This window comes from Mustelus asterias, chromosome 11 (genome assembly GCF_964213995.1).
Source record: "Mustelus asterias chromosome 11, sMusAst1.hap1.1, whole genome shotgun sequence".
Classification (NCBI taxonomy): Eukaryota; Metazoa; Chordata; class Chondrichthyes; order Carcharhiniformes; family Triakidae; genus Mustelus; species Mustelus asterias.
In genome coordinates this window covers 45,271,403-45,298,354 of record NC_135811.1, presented here as the reverse complement: position 1 = coordinate 45,298,354, position 26,952 = coordinate 45,271,403, and the positions used below count along the sequence as shown (strand labels likewise).

At 39.2% G+C, this 26,952-nt stretch overlaps 1 protein-coding gene across 4 annotated transcripts in view; it reads left to right on the top strand.

Annotated features, from left to right (window-relative positions):
* Positions 1–26,952, top strand: part of ide (insulin-degrading enzyme) — a 120,032-nt gene that overhangs the window by 49,169 nt on the left and 43,911 nt on the right. For 2 of the 4 annotated variants that reach the window (XM_078223520.1, XM_078223517.1), the window contains exons 12-18: positions 5,036–5,138; positions 8,312–8,434; positions 10,373–10,455; positions 13,814–13,958; positions 18,028–18,138; positions 20,531–20,651; positions 23,859–23,950. In XM_078223520.1, the coding sequence (XP_078079646.1) occupies positions 5,036–5,138; positions 8,312–8,434; positions 10,373–10,455; positions 13,814–13,958; positions 18,028–18,138; positions 20,531–20,651; positions 23,859–23,950 (778 nt within the window). Of the gene's footprint in view, positions 1–5,035; positions 5,139–8,311; positions 8,435–10,372; positions 10,456–13,397; positions 13,543–13,813; positions 13,959–18,027; positions 18,139–20,530; positions 20,652–23,858; positions 23,951–26,952 lie in introns of all 4 variants that reach the window. The other 2 variants (XM_078223518.1, XM_078223516.1) reach the window with 1 other exon arrangement.

Below are 26,952 nucleotides of genomic sequence, written 5' to 3'. Positions count from 1 at the left end.
GCCTGTTTGTGCTGTGGCTTTCTATGTTCTATGTTCTAAATAGGGCAGATAAAGACACAAACTCAATTTACAAAATAATGGTTGGAATGTGAGTCTTTACAGGTAATCAAGTCTCAAAGGTACAAGCAATGAGTGGAGAGAGTGTTAAGCACAGGTTAGAGAGATGTGTATTGTCTCCAGACAGGACAGTTAGTGAGATTTTGGAAGCCCAGGCAAGTCGTGGGGGTTACAGATAGTGTGACATGAACCCAAGATCCTGGTTGAGGCCGTCCTCATGTGTGCGGAACTTGGCTATCGGTCTCTGCTCAGCGACTCTGCGCTGTCGTGTGTGATGAAGGCCTCCTTGGAGAATGCTTACCCAAAGATCAGAGGCTGAATGCCTATGACCGCTGAAGTGTTCCCCAACAGGAAGAGAACACTCTTGCCTAGTGATTGTCAAGCGATGTTCATTCATCCACTGTTGTAGCGTCTGCATGGTCTCCCCAATGTACCATGCCTCGGGACATCCTTTCCAACAGCGTATCAGGTAGACAACGTTGGCCGAGTTGCAAGAATATGTACCATGTACCCGGTGGATGGTGTTCTCACGTGAGATGATGGTATCCGTGTCAACGATTCGGCACGTCTTGCAGAGATTGCTGTGGCAGGGTTGTGTGGTGTCGTGGTCACTGTTCTCCTGAAGGCTGGGTAGTTTGCTGCGGACAATGGTCTATTTGAGGTTGTGCGGTTGTTTGAAGGCAAGAAGTGGGGGTGTGGGGATGGCTTTGGCGAGATGTTCGTCTTCATCAATGACATGTTGAAGGCTCTGGAGGAGATGCCGTAGGTTCTCCGCTCCGGAGAAGTACTGGACGACAAAGGGTACTCTGTCCGCCGTGTCCCGTGTTTGTCTTCTGAGGAGGTCGGTGCGGTTTTTCGCTGTGGCGCGTCGGAACTGTCGATCGATGAGTCGAGCGCCATATCCTGTTCTTATGAGGGCATCTTTCAGCATCTGGAGGTGTCTGTTGCGATCCTCCTCATCTGAGCAGATCCTGTGTATGCGGAGGGCTTGTCCGTAGGGGATGGCTTCTTTAACATGTTTAGGGTGGAAGCTGGAGAAGTGGAGCATCGTGAGGTTATCCGTGGGCTTGCGGTACAGTGAGGTGCTGAGGTGGCCGTCCTTGATGGAGATGCGTGTGTTCAAGAATGCAACCAATTCCGGAGAGTAGTCCATGGTGAGTCTGATGGTGGGATGGAACTTGTTGATGTCATCATATAGTTGTTTCAATGATTGTTCACCATGAGTCCGAAGGAAGAAAATGTCATCAATGTATCTAGTGTATAGCATCGGTTGAAAGTCCTGTGCGGTGAAGTGGCTTTTGCTACCAAATAAACCTGTTAGACTTTAACCTGGTGTTGTGAGACTTCTTACTGTATCTCCCCTGTAGCCAGTGAGGATACAAAGATTTCTCAAGGCCCCAGCAATTTCCTCCCTTGCGCCTCTCAGTATTCCGGGGTATATCCCATCAGGCCCTGGGGGCTTGTCTACCTTGATGTTTCTGAAGACCCCACTTTTTGATGTCAACATGACTCAAACTACCCTTCCCCAGACTCATCATCCACCAAGTCCTTCTCTTTGGTGAATACTGACGCAAAGTACTCATTTAATACCTTGCCCATTTCCTCTGGCTCCATGCATAGATTCCCTCCCCTGTCCTTGAGTGGGCCAACCCTCTCCTTGGCTACCTTCTTGCTCTTTATGTATGTATAAAAAGCCTCGGGATTTTCCTGCTGGCCAATGACTTTGTGACCCCTTTCAGTCCTCCTTACTCCTTGCTTAAGTTTCTTCCTACTTTCCTTACATTCCACACTTGCTTTGGGTACTCCTAGTCTTGACAAATGCTTCCTTTTTCTCTGACTAGGCTCATAATATCTCTTGTTATCCAAGGTTCCCGAAACTTGCCTTACTTATCCTCCATCCTTACAGGAATGTGCTGGTCCTGAATTCCTATCAACTTGCACTTGAAAGCCTCCCACATGCCAAATATTGATTTGCCCTCAAAAATCTGCCCCAATCTACATTCTCCAGTTCCTGCCTAATATTGTTGTAATTAATCTTTTCCCCAATTTAACACCTTCACTTGAGGACTACACTTATCCTTATCCATCAGTACCTTTTAAAGCTTACTGAATTGTGGTCACTGTTCCCAAACGGCTCCCCTACTGAAACGTCGACCACCTGGCCAGGCTCATTCCCCAATACCAGGTCCAGTACGGCCCCTTCCCTAGTTGGACTATCTACACACTGTTTCAAAAAGCCCTCCTGGATGCTCCTTACAAACTCTGCCCCATTCATTCCCCTAGCACAAAGTGAGTCCCAGTCAATATAGGGGAAGTTAAAATCTCCCACCACAACAACCCTGTTACTTTTACACCTTGCCAAAATCTGCCTACATATCTGTAGCTCTATCTCCCGCTGGCTGTTGGGTGGCCTATAGTAAATCCCCAACATTGTGACTACACCCTTCCTATTCCTGAGCTCTACCCATATTGTCTCGCTGTATGAGCCCTCCGAGGTGTCCTCCCGCAGTACAGCTGTGATATTCTCCTTTAACCAGTAGTGCAACTCCTCCACCCCTTTACATCCCCCTCTATCCTGCCTGAAACATCTGTATCCTGGAAACGGATGTCATTGCTTCTTTTGTCAAAAACCTTAAATCAGTGCCCTTTGGTTCTTAATTCTTCTGACAACATGAACAGTTTCTTCCCATCTGCTCTGTCCAGACCGCTCATGAACCTCTATCAGATTTCTTAAACTTTGCTAAGAAGAACAGTCCCAGCTTCTCCGATCTATTCCTGTAACTGAAGTTTCTCATCCCTGGAACCATTCTTGTGAATCTTCCTGCAACCTTACTAATGCCATCATATCGTTCCTAGTGTGGTGCTCAGAATTAAGCACATGAGGCAGAAACAGTGTTTATACTGATTCTTCATAATTTCCTTGTTATATTTTATGCCCCCTTTTATAAAGCCCATATTAACAGCTTTCTCAATCTGACTTGCCACCAACAAGGATTTGAACTGCAGGTCGCCTGCTCCTGCACCTAGTTGTACCTATTACTTTATATGAACTCTTGTTATTGCTATCAAATTTATTACTTCATACTTGTTTACATTAATTTTTGTCTGCCTGTTCCAGTAACCAATTTTTAGACGTCTATTATCTTCCTCACACATCAGAATGTTTCCAATATTTGTATAACCCACAAATTTTTAAATTGTGCTCTGCAACCCAAGTCTGGGTCATCAAGAAATGCAGGGATCCCAACACCATTCCCTGTGTGGAACCCCTCCATTTTGAAAAGCAACCATTCACCACTGCTTTGTTTCCTGTCATTTCATAAATTCTGTCACTCTCTCTTTTATTGTATGGACTTCAACTTTGCTGACAAGCCTGTTACATGACCCTTTATCAAATTATTTGAGTATAATATTTTAAATAAATCATCTGTCTAGAACTCTTTCCTGGCATAGGACACTGATTCCAAACCCACAATCTCTGAACTTCACTACTTTGATGTCCTCTTATTTCGATCTTTCTTTCTTGGTTCATCTCTGGGAACTGTCCTCTTCAATTAATTTGTAAATGTTCTGACTTGTCAGAAACATGGTTGTATCTGATATATTGTAACATATGGTCCCTTTTAATTGCTTATTCAACTTCCACATGTGCATCAATTGCATCTTATTTTTAACTCCAATCCTAAGTTTAATGACTGGGCTGGTAGGGGTATTGTCACGTTCCTAATCAATCTGGCCATTTTTGCCAGATTTTGCTGTCATAATGACTAGGCCAGCAGCACATTCTGACAGCAGCTTCTGGTATCTGCATATGTGCAGTTCAACACAGAAATCCAAACTTTATTGTCAATAATGCCCTGCTCTTCCACAGGTAGTAAGTAATAGGTTAAGTTGTACTTTTCCACTAGTTCTGCATGAAAAATAAATGCTGTTGCATTTAGAAATTAGCTTTAAAGAGTGTGATAAGTGATGGTTCCTGCTGAGCAACGTCGCTGGTCCTGAAACATTAAGTTTACAAGTGTGCAGTCTCATTCCCTCAGAAAATGTTGGAGACTAAAAACATCTTGAGTAATTTTTACATTTATGTTCTCGTTTATCTTTTATCTTTCTCCCTTTAAGTCCATCTATAATTTTTATTTCATTGTATAAATCATCTATTTCCCATTTTCTGGTTTGGACTCTGTCCCAGTAAGGATCATTCAATCTGGTTGAAAGACCTCTTGGACAAGTCACAGCTGTGGCATGCACCATGTTGAATATGGGAAAATCTCTAACAAGCCTCTTTGGGCAGCTGTCAGAGGTGAACGATGAGCACCATTCATTTGCCACTGAGAGCAAACTCCACACTATCGTTGTGGTTGGGGAGGAAAGTTTGAGTGGAAGATTCACTGTGGAGGTAATTAGATTATTTTGGAAATCTGAACTGATTTAAATTGAGTTGAATAATAGACTCTTTTTGCTGGTTTTTGACTAGTTTCATTTAGGCACCTGGATTATTTCTATCAAGGATATGCCAGTCTAATCAAATTTTTATTAGAGAACATGTTTTTACAGTGTATGCAGCACTACTGGTTAACAAAATACAATGAAATGTTTTGCATTATTTATTCTTCTATTCATGCCACAGCCATATTCAATTTGAAGCTTGGCGAACCAAAATTGAAGCAGAGTGATAGAATAAATGTACATTCTAAAAGGAAATATTGCACTTATTTGTCAACTCCAGTGCTGGACTTAAATCACAAACTCCCCCTGCCCTCCAGCATTTCACCATTTTCATACAATGCCAAATAGAAGTATGGATCACAGTCATCAGGCATGTTGTAATTTGTTTGGATTATTTCAATCTCTAATACTTGCTCCAAGTTTGCACAGTGACCAAGTGGCTTAACATTACAGATATAAATCACAAGCCTCAAATCTGAAAGGATGGCATTAGTCATTAATTACTTCATTTCAACTGTGCTTCCCCCGACAGTGTGGCAGTGGTTTCTAAATCGTTTGAAGGGCAAACTGACAAAACAGAGAAATGGTACGGCACACATTACAAGCAGGAAGCCATTGGTGCTGATGTCATTGAGGTGGGTAAACACACTTACCCTAGTAGAGATGATGTAAATTGTTTTAGTTGAAGTTCAATTCCTTTTAGTTTCTCTTGATGCACACAATAATGCTGTTTGAAATGTACTGATTTTTGTTACACGTTACACTGGACAATTTTGCACATAGTTGTACAACAAATAGTTATGGAATTGGAAAAATATAGTCCAAAGTATCTTGTGTTTAGAATATTAGCTGTCCAATAAACTATGTTAATTTGAGAATCACAAATAATGAATTTTTATGTCCTTTTAAGTTGCAAAGTGTTGCCTTTATTTTCTATCTAATACAGCCCTTCATATCTGAACAGAGGTTGATGAACAGCTAGACAACTTTTAAAATAGTGTCCTACATAAAAACCAGTAATTCGATGTAAAACTTTGAGGTTTGGATGTATTGCACATTGGACCCATTGGGTTTTTTTTAATGTGTAGTTGTGGGTTTTTTTCTGCAAGGAAGGTGGAGCTGTTTAGTTTTTTTCCTAATGGCGTCTTGAACGCAACTTGCATTTATACTCTGTCTTTAACACAGCAGAGCATCCTAAAATAATTTGAGGGAGACTTGATGATAAAAGACTACAGAACAATTTGTGATCCAGGGTTATGATCAGTCTTTTCCTTTTTTGTTTTCTGTGCTCATACAATTGAGAACCTTGAAAAATTTTGAACTAATATTTTAAAAATGTATTCTTTTGTGGGAATTTGGTGTACCTGACGACAAGGCCAGCATTTGTTATCCATCCCTATTTGCCCTTTAACTGAGTGGTTTGCTGGTCCATTTCAGAAGGCAGTTAAATGTCAACCATATTGCTGTTATTCTGGGGCTGGAGTCTCAAATGGATAAGTATTTATGTGGTATTATCAATCTTATGAGTTCAGCAAAGTGTTACTTTTAAATTTATAAGAAAATCTAATTTAGAGGAAAAACCTTATCGGGTTTTATGCTGATAGAATGGGCCTATCAAGACTAACTGCAAAACCGTGATTTATACCATGCTAATTTCTCACATTCATGATGTGTGACCTTTGTATAGCTTTAACAACAAATGAGGCACAGGGGTAAGCCATTCAGCCTCCTGAGCCTGCTGTGACATTTGATAAGTTTGTGGCTGATCCAATCGTAACCTATCCCCTCTGCCTTAAAAATATTCGAAGACTCTGCTTCCACCACCTTTTCAGGAAGAGAGTTCCAAAGACTCTCGACCTTCCCAAGAGAAAATTTTGCTTCACCTGTTTTAAACAGGCAACCCCTTATTTTTAAACAGTGACCCCTAGTTCGCCCACGAGAGGGAAACATCCTCTCCACATCCACCCTGTCAAGATCGCCCAGCATCTTAGCTGTTTCAATCATGTCGCCTCTTGGGCTCTTCCCAAGTCCAGTGGATACAAGCCTAACCTGACCAACATGGTGGAGTTTTTTGAGGAAGTGACAAAAACGGTTGATGAAGGAAGGGCCGTGGATGTCGTCTATATGGATTTCAGTAAGGCATTTGACAAAGTCCCACATGACAGGTTGGTTAAGAAGGTTAAGGCTCATGGGATACAAGGAGAAGTGGCTAGATGGGTGGAGAACTGGTTTGGCCATAGGAGACAGAGGGTAGTGGTCGAAGGGTCTTTTTCCGGCTGGAGGTCTGTGACCAGTGGTGTTCCGCAGGGCTCTGTACTGGGACCTCTGCTATTTGTGATATATATAAATGATTTGGAAGAAGGTGTAACTGGTGTAATCAGCAAGTTTGCGGATGACACGAAGATGGCTGGACTTGCGGATAGCGAAGAGCATTGTCGGGCGATACAGCAGGATATAGATAGGCTGGAAAATTGGGCGGAGAGGTGGCAGATGGAGTTTAATCTGGATAAATGCGAAGTGATGCATTTTGGAAGAAATAATGTAGGGAGGAGTTATACAATAAATGGCAGAGTCATCAGGAGTATAGAAACACAGAGGGACCTAGGTGTGCAAGTCCACAATTCCTTGAAGGTGGCAACACAGGTGGTGAAGGCATATGGTATGCTTGCCTTTATAGGACGGGGTATAGAGTATAAAAGCTGGAGTCTGATGATGCAGCTGTATAGAACGCTGGTTAGGCCACATTTGGAGTACTGCGTCCAGTTCTGGTCGCTGCACTACCAGAAGGACGTGGAGGCGTTAGAGAGAGTGCAGAGAAGGTTTACCAGGATGTTGCCTGGTATGGAGGGTCTTAGCTATGAGGAGAGATTGGGTAAACTGAGGTTGTTCTCCCTGGAAAGACGGAGAATGAGGGGAGATCTAATAGAGGTGTACAAGATTATGAAGGGGATAGATAGGGTGAACGGTGGGAAGCTTTTTCCCAGATCAGAAGTGACGTTCACGAGGGGTCACGGGCTCAAGGTGAGAGGGACGAAGTATAACTCAGATATTAGAGGGATGTTTTTTACACAGGGTGGTGGGGGCCTGGAATGCGCTGCCAAGTAAGGTGGTGGAGGCAGGCACGCTGACATCATTTAAGACTTACCTGGATAGTCACATGAGCAGCCTGAGAATGGAGGGATACAAACGATTGGTCTAGTTGGACCAAGGAGCGGCACAGGCTTGGAGGGCCGAAGGGCCTGTTTCCTGTGCTGTACTGTTCTTTGTTCTTTGTTATTTCCTCATAAGGCAGCCCACCCATTACAGGCATTAGTTTGGTGAACCTTCTCTGAACAGCTTCCAACACATTTGCATATTTCCTTAACTAAGGTGACCAATACTGTATACAGTACTCCAAATGTGGTCTCACTAGTGCCCTGTACTGCTGCAGTATAACCTCTTTACTTTTGTATTTAATACCCCTCTCAATAAATTATAACATTTTATTAACTTTCCTCATTACTTGCTGTACCTGCATACTAGTCTATTTTTTTTTCAGGCGATCAGCATTTGTTTACAAGGGATTGGATGACCTTGTACTTTGGCCACCAAAAATATACTTTCCAGATCACAACTCCAGTAGTAATCTCCGATCTGGTAGACAGCTGTGCTGCAAATTTTAAAAATGCTATGAGTCCACAGCATTCTATTGTAAAATCTGGTTTGTCTAGAAATCCTATTTTAAAGATGACAGGATTCTACACCACACAATGAGTAAATATTTAATCCATGTTGTTTGCAGTAAAGAAGCTTCTCTTTATTCTTACAGAAGTGGCAGAATGCAGACCTAAATGGAAAGTTCAAATTGCCGATGAAGAATGAATTCATTCCTACAAATTTTGAGATTTTACCTTTGGAAAATGATGCTCCACCATTTCCAACTCTTATTAAGGTAAATGATTCTGGCTCTAGAAATGTGCAGTGGAGTTGAAAAGTATGGTGTGCCAGTACTGCTTTTGATGTATATATTTGCTCAGCTAATAATTGGGTTTATTTAAAAATCTTGCTGCTGAACAAGATGACAGTTTATTTATCGTTGTTCACCCAGGAAACATTATTGACACTATGGTTAAAATAAGATATTAGTGCTATTTTTTTTTGTGCAGCAGTCAGACTTGAGGGTATGTTTCAAAACAGTTTAAATCTGATACCCTCCAGTTGGGAACTTAAACATTTAAATTTTAATTACTTTAAGAACAAATATTAAAACGTGGGAGTTTTTTATTTCACTGATGCTGTTAGGAATGAATGCACCTCTGATTACTCTGGACCTGCGGCCAGAACAATTGTCCAACTGTGTTTGTTGAAAACTTATTTCCCTTGCTGTACTAAATTCTAGCCTTTTGATATGTATCTTTCCATTTAAAAGTACTGATGTATTCAGATCGCTCCCTTAGCATTGCACCACACTTCTTATGCACATGTACACCATTAGTGTTGCAAGAATCGCTCACCAAGATATGGCTTTACATTTATCACCATTTAGTGTATTGTTAGCTTGCCTAAAATTACATCCATAAGCATGATTTAAGAAAAAGATTGAGATTTTGTGTGTTAACAACGCATGCCGTTTCACACTCTGGTCTATACACCATGAGATGTTTTCATTTCTACCGCAAGTCCCATAAACAATGATGTAAAACGTGTTTTCATTTGTTGAAGGCTGGTCTAAGCTTCTATCCTTGTAGCTCAACAGTGTAGAGATTTTAAAATTTAGTTCCAGACACAACTAAAGCTGGGATTGTGATATTCCAGCAATGGAACATTAAGATCCTATGTGAGAACAAACTAATTTACCTCATAATATTTAGGTTGTCAAACGTCATAGCTGGAAATTTAAACCAGCTACGTGATGGTGTTTTTAAAAACTTTCATTTGCTGGGATTGTATCAAATTGAATATTAATCTTAATCCCATTATAAATGTTTTTTAAATGGTGGGCAAAATGTTTTGAAAAGATGTAAAACCAATAACCCAGAAATTCTGATTGTGTTGACGTGCCTGCCATGTTGAAAAAGCTCAAAGTAGAATAAGAGGTTATTTAAAATAATATAAACTGAACACCGTGTAAAGAAAGTAATCTATCTTCTGAGCAACTCCCTCGGATGCAGCAGTAACTGTCAAATAAATACGATGGAAGATGATTGTTTGGCCCCTCAAACCACAATAAATAGCATATTGTGGATTCTATACAGGTTGCTTAAATCTCTGTGATCCTGAAGCATGTGTAAATTTTTGCTTGGTTTCTAATTCTTGCACTGTTTCTGATCAGGCTTGCCATATACTATTAGTTAGAGTTGCTGACCAGTGGAAATAGTTCTTCAAACCCCTTCCAAATTTTTGACCCCCAAATTGGATGATCTCTTTAGAACAAAGGAAACTTTTCTCCAGTCTCTCATAACTGAAGATACTCATTCCTAATGTAATGCTGGTGAAACTCCTCTGCATCCTTCCATATCTGTAATTTAGTTTCTGAAGTAAAAATGCCAAAGCTGGACACGGTATTCCAACAATGATCCAATTGATGCTTGGAAAATATTTAGCATTGCTTTAAACAAAGCTACAGGATATTTGTATGTCTGTCAATATTATTGAACAATAACCAATTTAATCAAAAGGTGACTCTTCCATGTTCCTAACAGAAGTGCAACTAATTTCTATAGCTTTTGTGGTCATATTTTCATTTGGCATTCTAACTTTCATAGTATTCTTTGTTGAGATGTTTGTCAGATTAGTCCATAAATCAGAAATGAAGTTGCTTAATTTTTAAAGAATGAAGTTGCCATGCAATGTTTGAAAAAGCTTCTGATTGGCTATTGTATTCTTGCAGGACACTGCCATGAGCAAAGTGTGGTTCAAGCAAGACGACAGATTCTTTCTCCCAAAAACGTGCATGAATTTTGAGTTTTTCAGGTATGTTCCTTAAATGGTGATAAATTCCAAAAGTGGAGGCAATGCCATGTATCTCGTCAAATAGCAGTAAGGAAGCTGAAGTGAAGTCATAAACCTCTTTTCAGCAGCGCTGAAAGAGTGGATGTGGTATGTGGAAGATACTTTTTTGAATAGTACTGAGGTTTTTTATGTAATTACATCCTCCATTGAAAATGAAGTTGATGGTCAGCTGCAAAGAATAAAATAAGATGCTGTCAAAAAAGAGGGAATAATTGGCTCAAAATGCATGGAACTTAAGTCACTGTGGGCGAGATGATGGGCACATTGGTTTGTAAAAATAGATTCCGGACGTACACCAGTATCACTGTTAAGCATTTGGACATTTGTAAGGCTGGAGGGAGTGGGAAAGCACAGTAAGAAGTCTCTCAACACCAGGTTAAAGTCCAACAGGTTTATTTGGTAGCACAAGCTTTTGGAGCACTGCCCCTTCATCACTCACCTGATGAAGGAGCAGTGCTCCGAAAGCGTGTGATTTGTGCTACCAAATAAACCTGTTGGACTTTAACCTGGTGTTGTGAGACTTCCTACTGTGCTTGCCCCAGTCCAACGCTGGCCTCTCCACATCGGGAGTGGGGAAGCTATGGAGAGAGTTTAAAATGAAGACAATTTGTGGCTTCAGTGGATTGGAAGTCATGTAGGTTTGTGAGAACGAGGATAATGGTGAGCCACATTGTGGATTCGGTTGCAGGAAGCAGAGCTTTTAGGTGAGCTGAAGTTGGTTGAATGTGGATGAAGAAAGCTGGCAAGGAGAGCACTGGAATCTAGTCTAGAGTAACAAAAGCATCGATGAGGCAGCATGCGTTTTGTCATCCTGTGAGGTAAAGTAGGGGGAGAGATGGGCTCATATTTGATATACAAGCAAGAGATTGCTCTAGAGAAGAAAATATTGGGTCAAAAGCTTAGCTGAGGATCAAATAGGATGCTGAAGTTACAAACCACAGTTCAGCCTGGGACAGTGGTTGGGGTACGGGTGGGATTGGTTGTGAGGGAACAGATTGTCATGGGCTTTGGTTTTAATGTTTAATTGGTGGAAGTTGTAATTTAAGCAGGGACTGGGTGTTTGTTGCACAAGCAGTTTTGACAAAAGATGGGCAGTGGCAGGCCAGGAGAGGTGATGGTGAGCTTAGCTGGATGTCATCAACAACTCCTGGAACCTGACTGTATGGTTTTAGATACTGGGCTGTAAAGTCCAAGTTCCAAGAGATAGTATTGGGGTACCCAAAGAAGCCCTCAAGGTATTCCCAGATAAAGTTTCCATGGCAGTTGCCTGGGAAGTGTATTTGAGAAATGTGTCCTATTGTGCATATGTTGTTTAAGGAAAATTTGATTGAAATAGGAAGATGTTGGAGATATGTACTCAATTGCACTGTGCACCAGTTTATGATCAAAAGTAAAGGAAAGACAGACTTTCATTTCTCAAGCTCAGGATATTCCAAACGGTTTACAGCCAGTGAAGTACTTTTCTAGTAATGCAAGTTGAATACATTGGGGGAAAAATTATTTCCTCTGCTGTTTTTTCTGCACTATCAGACCTCGGAAGCAATGAGTGAAGTATTGATAGAAAATATAAATGGCAATTTTAGATACAGTACCTAAATGGAATATCTTCACATTTTAGGGTAAATAACTGGCCTGTACAATCAGTTTTTATGAATAATTATGTAATCATTCTTGGAAAACAGCAAATAGTTTTTTCTGTAAGTGTGAAGTACTTGGTCACACTTTGGATATTGACGTAGTTTAGTAGTTTTGGAAATTTAGAACAGTAGTTAGTGCTTTATTTGTCTGTTGTTTTGGGCCCTCTAAAGGTTTGAATTATCAAGATGTTTGTGGATTCAACTGTGCTTTTCACAGGCAGAAGAGCAAAGTTTCCTTTGCTGAAAAACGTAGTTAAGAAATCTGATTGTGAAAAGGCTAATTGATGTATTTAGTTGTGGTCTATTTCTGTCCACTTGCTTTGTTCATTGCATGGCTTTCTCTGGGGAGAAAGAAGTCCATTTTGTCAGTTTCTAACACATTTGCACCTGCCTTCTGCAGTTTGCTTGTCTCATTAAATGATTTTCTTCCCACATCATGATGTCTTGGAAAACCAACCAAGTCCTGAAACAAATTCCTAAGCTTATTTTAGCAAATGGTTTGTAGCTACTGGTAACACATATAGAAATTTATCTGAAAAGGCTTAATTGCTTGATGTTTATAACTAAATGAATGAAGAAACTAAAGCAAGCATTACACTGTTTTTTTTGTAGTAAATTACTGTAAAATATATCTTCCTGAGCATTATAACTGGCTTATTTGCATTCATTCATGAGTTAAAATCCAACCTTCAGCTGACAAATGAACCTCAGCCATTTTAAATATTTTAAATGGATTTTTGTGGCACAAAACGGGGAAAAGATAAGCACGGCTAGCATATTTAGCTTTTCCCTGCAAATAAATGATGTCAGCAAATGCAGCATTCAGGTGAAATTGTACATCATATGTCAATCTTAACACAAGGCTTTAAACTGACTTTTTTTTGTAAGGCGTATTGACACTAAATCTCAACACAACACTGTCACTCCATAAATGCATTTTTCTCCTATTTCAGATTAATTGCATAAATTGAAACATCTATTGTTTATACTACAGACTTTAAAATGATTGCAATTACAGTGACCAGTGTATTATTTAAATATGCTCTGCTGCTTTCATCATTTGTATGGTGGGCGAGAAGGATCTCATTATATGAAAAATGTTTTTGGGTAATTTATCAAATGTGGTTAAAGTTTGATACGCTTTTGACCGAGATTTGGAAAACGCAAATGCTTACTCATTTGCATATCTGTTGCAGGTAAAACCATTGATTTGTGTTTCATTAATTTGTAGAAGTAGTTTCTAATATTTGATATATTTTCTTCCAGCCCATTTGCTTATGTGGATCCATTACATTGTAATATGGCCTATTTGTATCTTGAACTGCTGAAAGATTCTCTCAACGAGTATGCATATGCAGCAGAGCTAGCTGGCTTGAACTATGACCTACAAAGTACAATCTATGGAATGTATGTAAGTACCCAAATTTAGGCAAACAGTAAAGCTCCAGAATAATCTTCAAGTTTTAGTTTATTTTTGTACGCGCTTTTTTATTTCTCCCACCACCACATATGGTAAAATATTGATTTCTGTCCTTCCATCAAGTAGGATTATTAGTTTAGCCATGAGGCTGCATATACATACTCTTCAACCATTTTGTTTGGCCTACTGTGATGTCATTGTTGAATATCAGCCTGCTTCCTGGGGTTTATTGCCATGTTTTATCTTTTGTTCTCCTTGTTAGTCGCTACATTTATGCTGACCCTCTTCATTGCAACATGACATACCTCTATATCAGGTTATTGAGAGATGATTTAAAAGAGTATACATATGCAGCTCGCCTCACAGGCTTGGTGTATGCACTAGTTCCAGCAATGAACTCAATTCTTGTAAGTAGAGCAGGAAGGTGATCTGCTTTGAAATTGAAGTGTTTAAGGATGCACAAGCTGCTTGCAATCGCATTAATTTTAAATTGCATGTTTAAAATGAACTAATCCTGAAAGATGCATTGGATTTGCAGTGCCCTACAAGTATTCAATGGTTGAAGACAACACATTTAATTAATGTGGCATAAAGTGATGAATGATTACAAATGGGAGAGTACAAATGTATTTTTTTAAAAAAATCAAACCAATTATTCGTGCGTATCACTTTCCACCATTTGTAAACTTCTAACATTTCAAAATGTTAGTGGCAATAACTCACTGAGCAGCATTTTAAAAATATATTAATTTCTGAAGCAGCACTGAAACTTGAGATGCACTACTTCCAATCCTTTTTCCCATAAATCCTTTTCATTTATTTCCTATCTATCTGTACTGCTACATTTATGTTTGGATTCCATTACTACTTCAAAAAGATGGTCAAATATGACTTAAATCCATTTGGGCTGTTCTTGTTTATCTCATGTCTTTAAACGCTCAATTAAATTGCACAAGTAACATTAAACTGGTCTATAATTCATTCATTCATTCATTCACTGATTTGTGCCTTTATTACCTCCTAAGCTTAACTATTCTGATGCACTGTTGGTTTATCTCCATCTTTTATCCCGTGTAAACTTGAGGCGGTCCAAATCTCAGTTGTCTGTGTCCTAACTTGTACCAAGTCTTTTCACCTATCCACTCCTGTGCTCATTGATAAAATGTCTTGATTTTTAAATTGTCATAGTTATTTTCAATTCCCTCCATGCACACATTTCATTCTGGCCTCCTCAGCACGCCTGATTTTAATCACCTTGGGGCCCTAAGCTCTGGAATTCCATCCCTACACATCTCTGACTTGCTTTCCTCCTTTAAGACATGCCTCTGACCAAGCTTTTGTTCATCTGACCTAATCTCCTTATGTGGCATGGTGGCATTTTTTTTATTATGGCCTCCATGAAGTGCCTTTGCTCATTAATTATGTTAAAGGTGCTATTTAAATAAGAACATAAATTGGAGCAGGAGAGGATCAGATGGCTAGTTGAGCCTGCTGCATCATTCAGTATGATCATGGCTGATCTTGAGCTTCAACTCCACTTTCCTATCTAAATCCTTTGATTTCCCTGAGACCAAAAATCTGTTCCCCTCAGCCATAAATATATCCAGGAGAGTTCCATAGATTCTAAACCCTTTTGAGTGAAAAAAGTTCACTTCATCTCAGTCCTAAATGATCAGCCCTTTTATCCTGAAACTGGCACCACCTTGTTCTCCATTTCCCAGCCAGTGGGAACAAAATCTCTATCTTGCCCTGTCAAGTCCCTTCATGTCTTGAATATTTCAGCGAAATTTGACCTAATTTTTCTAAACTCAAAAGACTATAAACTCAATTTACTTTGCTTCTCATCATAGGGCAACTTTTTCATTCCAGTCTAGTGAACCTTCTCTGAATTGCCTCCAATTTTAAATATATTGTTCCTTAAATAGAGACCAAAATTGCCTACAGTATTCCAGGTGTGATGCTCTGTACGGTTTTAGCAAGATTTTATTTTTGCATTCTAATCCACTTGCAGTGAAGGCCAATTTGCTTTTCTTATTGCTTACTGTACCTGCATGTGTGCCTTTTGTCTTTGTTCGAGTGCACCAAAGTCTCTCTGAATCAACTTTACTAGTTTCATGCCTTTTAAAAAATATTCTGCTTTTCTATTCCTACAACCAAAATGAATAACCTCACATTTGCCCACATCTTGTTGGCACTTAATCTGTCAATATGCAGCCCTTTTGTTTCAGAGCTTGCATTCTCTCCTAGCTCTGTCATTAGCAACTTGCATTACTATGTCCCTCTGTCTATGTCAGTCATATAGATTGTAAATAGCTGAGAGCCTTGTGGCACTCCCCTAGTCACAGTTGGCCTGCTCAAAATCCCCATTATGTTGATTCTCTGCTTTCTGTTCATAATCAGTCATATATCCATGGTAATATTCCCCCCACCCCCAAATCCATGAGTTTTTATCTTGTTTGACCATCTTTTTGATGTATTATACATCTTACTGGTTTTCTCCTACGCATTAGGTTATCAAAAATCTGTCAGACAGGATTGCCTTTGCCCTAAAACTACAGACTTGTTTTAATCATACTATGCTAAGTGCATTGTTAATACTTCCTTTAAAAATCCAGCACTTTACCAACAACTAACACTGGACTTGTCGTTTCCTGTTTTCTCATTCCCTCCTTTCTTGAAAAGCACCGTTGGTAGCTTCCAATCTGCTGGGATTGTTCCAGAAACGAGAGAATTTTGGAAAATCTTAGTCCGTGCATCTACTGTTTCTGCCACTATCTCTTTTGGAGCCTAAAATCTGAGTCACCATGTCTTGGTATTTTAGTCCCTTAAATTTTTCCAGTACTTTTTTGTGCTGATACTAACTACTTTAATCTTCTCACTCTCTTTTATAAACCCCTTCTGTTTCGGGAATCTATCTGAGTTGTTATAATGACCTTGTTTATACTCATCTCTCCTCTTGATCAGAGACATTTACATTCGCTTTTTCCTCATCTCCTCGTGCAATTTAAGTGACTGAGGTGCATAGTTTTCTCCTCCCTCAACTCCTGGCAATGCGTTGTGCATTCTGCGTTATATTATTCACTTTGCTGACTGACTTTTTTATAATCACTAAACATCTAACAACTATTAACAATATGCTCTTGCTGCATATTTCTTGAAAATGAAATGTGTGCAGTAAATTGGGAGAGGGTGTATATTGTTTTGATGGTACTGAACAGACCAAACTTTGGCTCCATTTGTACATCTGTTCAAGAATAATTATTTATTGCCAATAAAATGTAATGAATACATTTGATGATCTAACTGCTTCCCAGGAGTATGGAATTACGGGGATGATTTTTGTCTCATTGCTGCCTTAATTGTAGGTGTGAGTAGGGAACTAGTTGCTGGGAGAGTGAAGAACAGATTTGAAAACCAGAGCATTGTTAACTTCTGGATGTCCACTACTTCCACATTTTGGGCAGATATTCAAGTTGATACAAGTAGTCAGAGCTCCTGCTAGAAAGAGATAATGGCATCATTGATGTGTGCAAACTTAGTCTGTGTGTATTTATGCAAGAGCCCATTGATCCATAATTTATGTTCAGACATTTATAGTTATGAGTAGGGATTTCTTCTTTTTTGGGGGGGTGGGGGAGGAGATGTAATAGTGACACTATAAGTCTGTCAAAAGGGAATGCTTGTCTCAACTTTTGTATGAATATTTTTGAGAAGACCAACAATTTGAATACAGGCTCCTGATGCATTTCACTGTTTGCAACTCTCGTGCAGAAAGTATCCAGTAACTAACTATTATTATTTTCTACCAATGCTGTTGTTTTTTAAAAAATAATATGCAGCATAAACTTCACTTTTATCAGTATAGTCTGTTATTTCATGAATTCCTGTCCTAATATTGATTTCCATATGGCCCAAACAGTAAATCTCTTGTAGGTTTAATTTCCATCTATTTATGTCTTGAAATGTGCAACGTTCCTGGTTTTCCTAGATACTTCATGAATTTGAAATGTTTTCTAGTTTTTTGACATTTTTACAATTTCTTATGTTTCACCACTTTGTAGAATAGGAAATTTGTAATCAAAATAGTGCCACGTTGATTGGAGGTTTTCCTACTGAGTTGCCATTCTTTTTCATGGTTCTATAGCGGGAGAGGAAATTAGTTGGAATGTCTTCAGCCAGCTCTTGTATCATAGCTTTTGGGATGACTGTCAAAGAAAACTCAACTATGGTTTCATATAATTTTGTCATCCAAAGAAAATTGTTGGTTCTAAAATGGTAACATTCATTTCAACCATAAATATTGCGATAATTATTGAATATCTTCACTTTGTCCCTATTGTAAAAGTGAAAATAAGTTTGATTCTTAAGTAACTGGCAAATCTGCCAGGCATACAATAAGATTAGTGATAATTGTTCAGTGCCTTTGTACTTTAGCTCCTGCTTATTTCTTGCAAATCCTCTAAACTCTGCCAACAGCTGGTTGTGAAGGGCTACAATGACAAGCAGCACATACTTCTCAAGAAGATAATCGAAAAGATGGCCACCTTTGACATTGATGAGAAACGATTTGAAATAATCAAAGAAGCTGTAAGTAGTACAGTTTATCAACTGTTTTGGTATTATCATGAAAAAATTCAAATGTTTCAATTAACAATACTAAATTTACTTTGGTATCCAGTTTAGATCAGAGGATAAGAAAGTGAGGAGTTTTATCTCTGTTCATATCTTAAATGATCAATCAAGGGGGAAATATTTGCTTGATAAGAATGCTAACTTCTATGCTCTTTGCATTCTGACAGAACAATGGAGAATCAGTGTAACAAAATTTGATTTCATCCAAGTTCGCAATTCTAAAAACCTTGTATGCAAAAGCTGTATCAGTGGGATGGTCAGTTGGCAGATCCTTATTCCTAATAATAATTGATGAACCAACATTCTTGGATATTTTAGAATAAGTTAGTGAAACAATTTAATTAGCTGAGGAATGAACAAGGCACTGGGTTATGAGAATTCAGTTTTCAGCAAAATCTAAGTTTATGAACTGTAGAATAAAATAATTCCCAAATATTTGGATACCAATACTGGAGATTGTTTTAATCCATATATCAAGACCTAATCTGTTTATATACTATGGTTAAAGTATGGAAAAATTCAAATTATTGGAATTCTGGTGATACATCACTGTTCCTGTTTTGTATGCTTCTGGCTACCATTTGGATCAGATCAGGTGTTGTCACGAATACCTCTGAAATAAACACACAACGTGCCGGAAATACTCACGTTTTTAACCTTTGATGGGATGCCATTTCTAATTGCCCTTGTGAAACTGTTGTGAGCCACTGACTTGGACACCACTTTCTGGAACTTCTGGTGTAGCTGTATGCTGTGCTATTAGGAAGGGAGCTCCAAGTTTTTCACCCTCTGACAGTGAAGGAATGACAATATAGTTCCAAATCAATATGGTGTATGACTTGGAGGGAACTTGAGTGGTGGTATTCCCGTGCATTTGCTGCTTTTGTCCTTGTGGTGAGGTGGAAAGTTTGAAAGGTGCTGCCAATTCTGTGGCGAGAGAAACAAAGTTAACATTTCAGGTTGTTGACTTTTTTCAAGCCATAACTTGGAACGTTACCACGCTCTCTTTCTCTCAACAGAAGCTTCCTGATCTGAGTGTTTTTCTGTTTTTATTGGAGTTCCAGTGTCACCATTATTCTACTTTTGTATGAATATTTCTGTTTGCATCAAATTGTTCCATCTAAAATACAAAAGCAGCAGTATTTCTATATTTCAATGTTTCCTTCAGTATCTCCCTCTCATTATATTGGCTACCACTTCTCATTCCACAACCTGTAGTTTATTTTATTTTTTCCCCTGCTTAATGGTGAGAATGCTCATTCTTTCAAAGCTATGAACCAGAGTTTGAAGCCAAATAGAATTCTATCAATTAAAACTTGACTGCTTCTGATGTGTTGTGAATTAGTATTCAGGACATTTAATTTATTGATAACCAAATTATTTATTTCAATTCTCAAGCTTTTCCTCCCCTGCAAGTAACATGATGGTTAATAGTAGAAGCTTTGGAAATATAAGAGGAAGAGAATGGCTTATGGGTGATTTTTGGATCCATTTAAGACCAAAGCAGATGAGACTGTAAGGAGTCTGCAAAGGGATATTAATAGGTTAAGTTAGTGCAAAAAGAATTGGCAGATGAAGTATTCTATAATGTAACAACATGTGAATTTGTCCACTTGGCAAGAAAAATAAAAAAGCAGCAGATTAAAATGGAGAGAGATTATAGAACTCTGCAGTGCAGATGGATCAAGGTGTCCTGGTGCAAACAATCATGGAAATCACAAAGTTAGTATAAAGGTGCAGCAAGTAATTAGGATGGCAAATTGAATGTTTATTGCAAGGGATATGAAATATTAAAAATGGGGAAGTTTTGCTACTGTTGTATGGGGATTTGGTGAAGCCACATCTGGAGTACTGTGCACGTTTGGTCTCTTTATTTAAGGAAAAAATATAGTATTCGAGGCAGTTAAGAGCAAGTTTACTCGACTAATGCCTGAGATAGAGTTGTCTTATGAGGGAAAAGTTGGTCTCGTATCCATTGGAGTTCAGAAGAATGAGAGGTGATCTTGTTGAATCATACAAGATCCTAAGGGAACTTGACAGGTTGGATACTGAGAGTGTTTCCCCCTTGTGGGCAACACCAGAACTAGATGACAGCTTTAAAATGAGATTTAAGATGGGGATGACAGGAATTTTTTTTGAGGGTCGTTAGTCTGTGGAATTCCTTTCCCCTGAGAGGAGGAGAGGCAGGGTTATTGTTTTTTTTAAGGCTGAGTTAGATTCAAATATGGAGGTCATGTCAAAGCTTGAATTAATTATATTTTTGTCAGAAAAATTCAATCTTTATTGGAATTGGGCTAAGATAATGACAGTTATTTAATTGATTTCTCTTTATTCCTTTTAATTTTAGTACATGCGATCCCTGAATAATTTTAGAGCAGAGCAGCCTCACCAACATGCTATGTACTATCTCAGATTGCTAATGACTGAAGTTGCGTGGACCAAAGATGAACTTAAGGAAGCACTGGAAGGTAAGAGCTTTTTTGAATTGTAAATGCAATGCAAAAATTGCCAGAAACAGTAGTTCATTAAAATGTATCTGCTTGAATGCATTTCACTTTTGAAACCTGTCGAATTATGCATTATAATAAATGGATAGAGTGCTGAAGTGAGGAATGTTAATCCTGGGAAATGCACCTATTTTATGTCCCCAGGTAGCAGGAGTGAGTATTCCAGGTTCGGTATAACAGTAGCAGATGTAAAACTTTACTTTGCCTCAATAATATACCTCCTAAAAGCACCCATTATTTCCACCAGTGTGACATGTTCTATTTCCTGAATCAACCAGCCTGAGACCTATGAATGAGATTGCCAAATAGTGACTCTTTGCCTGCTGGGCTACTATTATAACCACAGATGTAGAGAATTTTCATTGCGTCAGTCTGAGTTGATTTGGACCAGAGGGGAAAGGCCAACTGCTATCCAGTTCCTCAAACGTATTGATGGGACAGGTGACAAGTTGGTAGAAACACTGAAAACAATATCAAACAATGGTTATTGAATTCAGATGAGCATGATGATTCAAGCATTTAACCCTATTATGGATTTTTTGACTTAATTTGTGTTAGCCTTGCCACTGTTGCAGAACTCCACCATTTATATTTTACACAGGAAAACAAGATAACAATTAATTGAGATGAAAATATACCAATACAGAAATACTGAATCAGATTTAATTTTTCTTTGAATGTTTAAACAAATTAAATGATATTGCAATATTTAAAGCCACTTCCCATAATTTGAGTTCAGAGAAATATGTGATGTAAGATTCTGAGAGCTAGGCAGGCTGAGGAAAACATTTTTCCCTTGTTGATTAATCTAGGAATAGGGGGCACAACTTCAGAATATAGGGACTTCCATTTAACACAAGGAGTAAGTCTTTGAGGGTAATTAATCTTTGGAATTCTCTACCCTAGAAAGCAGTGGAAATTGGGTCGTTGAGTATATTTAAGGTTGCATTAGACAGATTTTTGATCTACAAGGGAGTCCTGGGTGATGGGAGTCGGGTAAGAAAATGGAGTTGAGGCCACAACCAGATCAGCTATGATTTTCTCGAATGGTGGAGCAGGCAAAAGGGGCTGAATGACCTCTTTCTTTGTGCAAGATAATGGACTGTCTTAGAACTTTAGGCTATCTTTGCCATGATTACACACATATAAACCCTTTCCAATCCAGAACAATATGCAAGCAACTAAAATTAGATCATAACTTGAATGCCTAAATCTCAGTACAAACAAAATCGGCATTGTTCAGGATAAGCATGACAACCTGCTATTTCAGGACAGCAGCATTACAGCACATTCTACAGATTATTCTGTTGCTAAGGTAGCAATGTGTGAGGATCATAGGATCCTACAGTGCAGAAGGAGGTCATTCTGCCCATTGAGTCTGCACCAACCACGGTCCCACCCAGGCCCTATCCCCATAACCCCATGCATTTACCCTAGCTTCCCCCCCCCCCCCCCCCCCCCCCCCGAAACTAAAGGGCAATTTAGCATGGCCAATCCACCTGATCCACACACCTTTGGACTGTGGGAGGAAACCCATGCAGACATGGGGAGAATTTGCAGACTCCACACCGACAGTGACCCAAGCCAGGAATCGAACCTGGGTCCCTGGTACTGTGACGGAGCAATGCTAACCACTCTGCCACCATGCCGCCCATTAACTGGTGTCAGTCGGGACCACTTGGATTCTGTGAGCACCAATGGGACCATTACTATGAAGGCTGAATTATGCTTTTGAGCATGGCTTGTGTCATAGAGGCCAGAGTCTCTATGGCGCTCATTGGCCCTCATGAGAGTCTTCACAAAGGGACTTACCAGATTTGATTGCATGATTTTCCTTTCTACACCTGATTCAAAATCGTAGAGTCCCTGAGTAATGCTGGAACTCCACAGAGCTTGTTTGGAATGAATGCTAATCAGCAGGCTCTTCTTAAATGAGAAAATAAAAATAGGAGCCTCTGCAGCAGGCATTCTGACATTATGATGGGAAAAGTTCTTGACGAAGTAGCTGAGAATGATTTGATTGAATGTTACAGCAAAGATTGTGGCAATATGTTAAGTGTGACTATCTAGACGCTTGTCAAACTGGCAGCTTTTTCAGCAGTTTTTTTTTCAGGTAGTTTGTTCATCGGGAGTATCAACATAACATTCTGGCCCCAAGTGTCATTGAGAACTTGCTACAAATACTTTGTTTTTTAAACTGCATGTCTGTCTAAGCTGTGGCCGTGCACCAACCTGGAAGACACAGTACAGGCCGCATACAAGTCATGCACTTTAACATCGGAGGCTGAGGAAAATATTTAAACTACATATTTAAATGAATAGACTATGCAGAACAAAAAAACTTAAGTTGGTCCCTGGGGAATTTCTTCACCATTTGCACCACCATGAAATTCTGTAGAATTACAGTAAAATCTTTATTTTAGAGTTTAATCCTCCACAATCGTAACACTAACTATTTTATTGTGTTACTTTTCACAGTATGTAAGGTAATGTGGCTAACACATGCTCATCTCATAATTACATTTATTTTGTTAAACCAGAACTTCGCACGCTACATTTAATAATGTGTGCAGAAAGATTATTTTCACTAAAATATTACTGCATCTTTCTTAAGCATATATTGGAAGATTTTTATGCACAGTATTGTTTATTGCTGGTAAAAGTTACTGCAAACTTTTCATTTTTGTGAACTTGTGACATAAGTGGATGCATAACACTGAAAAAAGGATATTTACTCTATTTGCCGGACTGAAGAGTAAAGCCTTACTTGTAATTTAAAGTCTTATTTACTGATTGCAGGAGAATTAAAACCACTTTTTTTCTTTAATCTATTTTTGTTTGCACAGGTAAGTTGTGGTGATCCACCTATAACATTTCATGATTTTTAAATTTATGAAATCCATAAAATACTTTTCACAAACTCTGCTCAAGCTTGCTGTTCTATGCTATCAAACAATGACTTTTGTTTGAATCCAGGTAAGACTTTATATGAATTCAAAGCATAGTGAATGTAGGACAAATGACAAACGTAGTACACTAGGGAAAAATCAGCTTTGAATTTATGATAGTTGCACATTCTCATTTTCTATATATTGGTTCTCTGCAGCAGTGCAGTATATGTATTTCTTAGAAGTGTGATTGATTTAGCTGTCTAAAAATCTGTTCCAGATGTCACTCTGATTCGCCTCAAGGCCTTTATACCTCAACTGTTGTCACGGTTGCACATCGAAGCTCTTCTCCATGGCAATATAACAAGACAGGTTAGTTTACCTTCAATTGTACCAATGTTTTTTATTTAAGGATATTACAAATAGTTCACACAATTAATACACCATTTAATGAGGGAAAATTATTATTTAAAATTCCCATGCATTTCTAGTGTAATGGTTTTTCAGTCTGAGATCAGCAGTCAAACTTGTTCAAATGTTTTTAACAGCAAGAGGAAAACGTGCCATTTCTATGGTGTATACCCTCGAAAGCAAAATTTAATAGACAAAGATGCAATGAAGTCTGTTTTCAATGCAAAGGAATCACAGAATTGTTACAGCACATAAAGAGGCCATACACACCATCGTGTCTGTGTCGAATCACCATTGGAGTAATTCATCTGGTGCCATTCCCTGCCTTCCCCCTGTAACTTTGCACATTCTTAAATAATCCAATTCTCTCTTGAATGCCTCGATTGAATTTGCCTCCACCACATTCTCAGGCAGTGCATTACAGATCTAATGCACTCGCTGCATGAAAATGTTTCTCCCAGTGTCTTGCTGCTTTTGCTAATTGCCTTTAAACCTGTGCCCCCACATTCCTGATTCCAACATCCCATTCGATCTACTCTTGTCGACACTGCTCATGATTTGAACACCTGCATCAAATATCCTCAACTTTCTCTTCTGCAACAACAGTCCCAACTTTTCCAGTCATATCTACCTATGAAGTTGGAACCAATTTTGTGAATCTTCTACATTCTCTCTAACGCCTTCACATCTTTCTTAAAGTGCGTTGCCCAGAATTCACACCATACTCCATAGGAGGCAAAACCAATGTTTTATCAGGTTTAACATAACTTCCTTGCTCCTGTTCTCTCTGCCCCTATTAGTAAAGCCTAGGACGGTGCATGCTTTAATATTGTTGGTTTGTTTGCAAGAATGCACAATTTTTAGGAACATGTATCTAAAATACGTCGAGTAATTAATTTATAGATCGTCTGTTGATGCAGTATGACATCATAAATTTCAACAACATGTAGCATTTTCAATGAAACAACAATGTTGCATTGCGTTTATAGAGAACTTCAGGAAAAAGTAAAATTGTAGCTTGTGGTAAAATTACAACTTCTGATGTAGTTTATACATTTTACCTTGGCCCAGTGATTTTCTACCTCCTTGATACGTCCCTTTCAGAGGACGACAGTCCCGCTTGATTCCCTGTATACAATGCCACACGAGACTAACTTGGTAATTTGTTGACAACAAAATTGATATTGAAATTCAGGATGGAATTGTTTTTAAACCTGACTTGCAAGTTCATAGAATCAGAATCATAGAAACCCTACAGTGCAGAAGGAGGCCATTCGGCCCATCGAGACTGCACCGACCACAATCCCACCCAGGCCCTACCACCACATATTTACCCGCTAATCCCTCTAACCTACGCATCCCAGGACTCTAAGGGGCAATTTTTAACCTGGCCAATCAACCTAACCCGCACATCTTTGGACTGTGGGAGGAAACCGGAGCACCCGGAGGAAACCCACGCAGACACGAGGAGAATGTACAAACTCCACACAGACAGTGACTCAAGCCGGGAATCGAACCCAATTCACTGGAGCTGTGAAGCAGCAGTGCTAACCACTGTGCTACCGTGCCGCCCCAGTTCTTGTATCTCCTCCCCTAAACTCCCTAACAATCATTTTAAAATTATAGAATGCTTGCAGTACTACAAGTTTATACTGTATTGCTTAATATTGTAAGGAGCAAAGTGACTGCTTTGTAAACGATTTACATTATTAAATATTTAATCACAGTGGACTTGGAATAAAGGAATACTTCACTGTACAGGAAGTTCTAAAAATAGGGCTTTGTTTTGAAATTCAGACACCGTGCCAAGAAGAGCAGCACATCACTTGACTCACAATGACATCCTATCCAAGCTTAAAAATTAATACTTCGCTGTTACAAATTCCATTTTGCCCTGACACCCTTCAAAGCTGTGCCAATAACGTTGCAAAACAGTGAACTCTCACAATTATATTAAAGTTTATTAGTCACAAATAAGGCTTGCATTAACACTGCAATGAAGTTGCTGTGAAATTCCCCTAGTCGCCACAGTCCAGCACCTGTTCAGGTCGATGCACCTAACCAGTACATCTTTCAGAATGAGGCACCTGGAGGAAACTTACGGGGAGAACGTGCAGACTCCGCACAGAGTGACCCAAGCTGGGTCCCTAGCACTGAGGCAGCAGTGCTAACCACTGTGCTATCGTGCTGCCCATTGATCACAGAATCATAGAAACCCTACAGTGCAGAAAGAGGCCATCTGGCTCATCGAGTCTGCACCGACCATAATCCCACCCAGGCCATACCCCCATATCCCCACACACTTGCCCACTAATTCCTCCTAACCTACGCATCTCAGGACACTAAGGGCAATTTTAGCATGGCCAATCAACCTAACCCGCACATCTTTGGACTGTGGGAGGAAACCGGAGCACCCAGAGGAAACCCATGCAGACACGAGGAGAATGTGCAAACTCCACACAGACAGTGACCCAAGCCAGGAATCGAACCCAGGTCCCTGGAGCTGTGAAGCAGCATTGATAACCACTGTGCTACCATGCCGCCCCACGGGTTTTGATCAAAACAATTATTTGGGTAGGAGTCCACACACAGTACTGAAGCCACTGGAATATCATGTGACTGATATTTGCAGGGTTATTGGGAAAGCGCAGAGGACTGGGAGTAATTGGATAGCTCTTTCAATGAGTGGACACAGCACAGGAATCATGCTGATGAGCTCAGTCCATACTAATACATCTCCTAAAAATGACAGATGTGGCTTCTTGTACCTGCCTTTGGCTTCATCAGGAGATGTTCATTCTAAAAATGGTTATGTCATGTCAATAGTATGAAATTGGCCATTTGATTTAATTGTGTCCTGCTCTTTCTGAACTTCTGTCTTATCCACTACTTGTTGAAGCTAAACCTTTAGATCATTATAAACAGCCTAATATTTAAGGAATAAAATTGATTCATTATTTTGA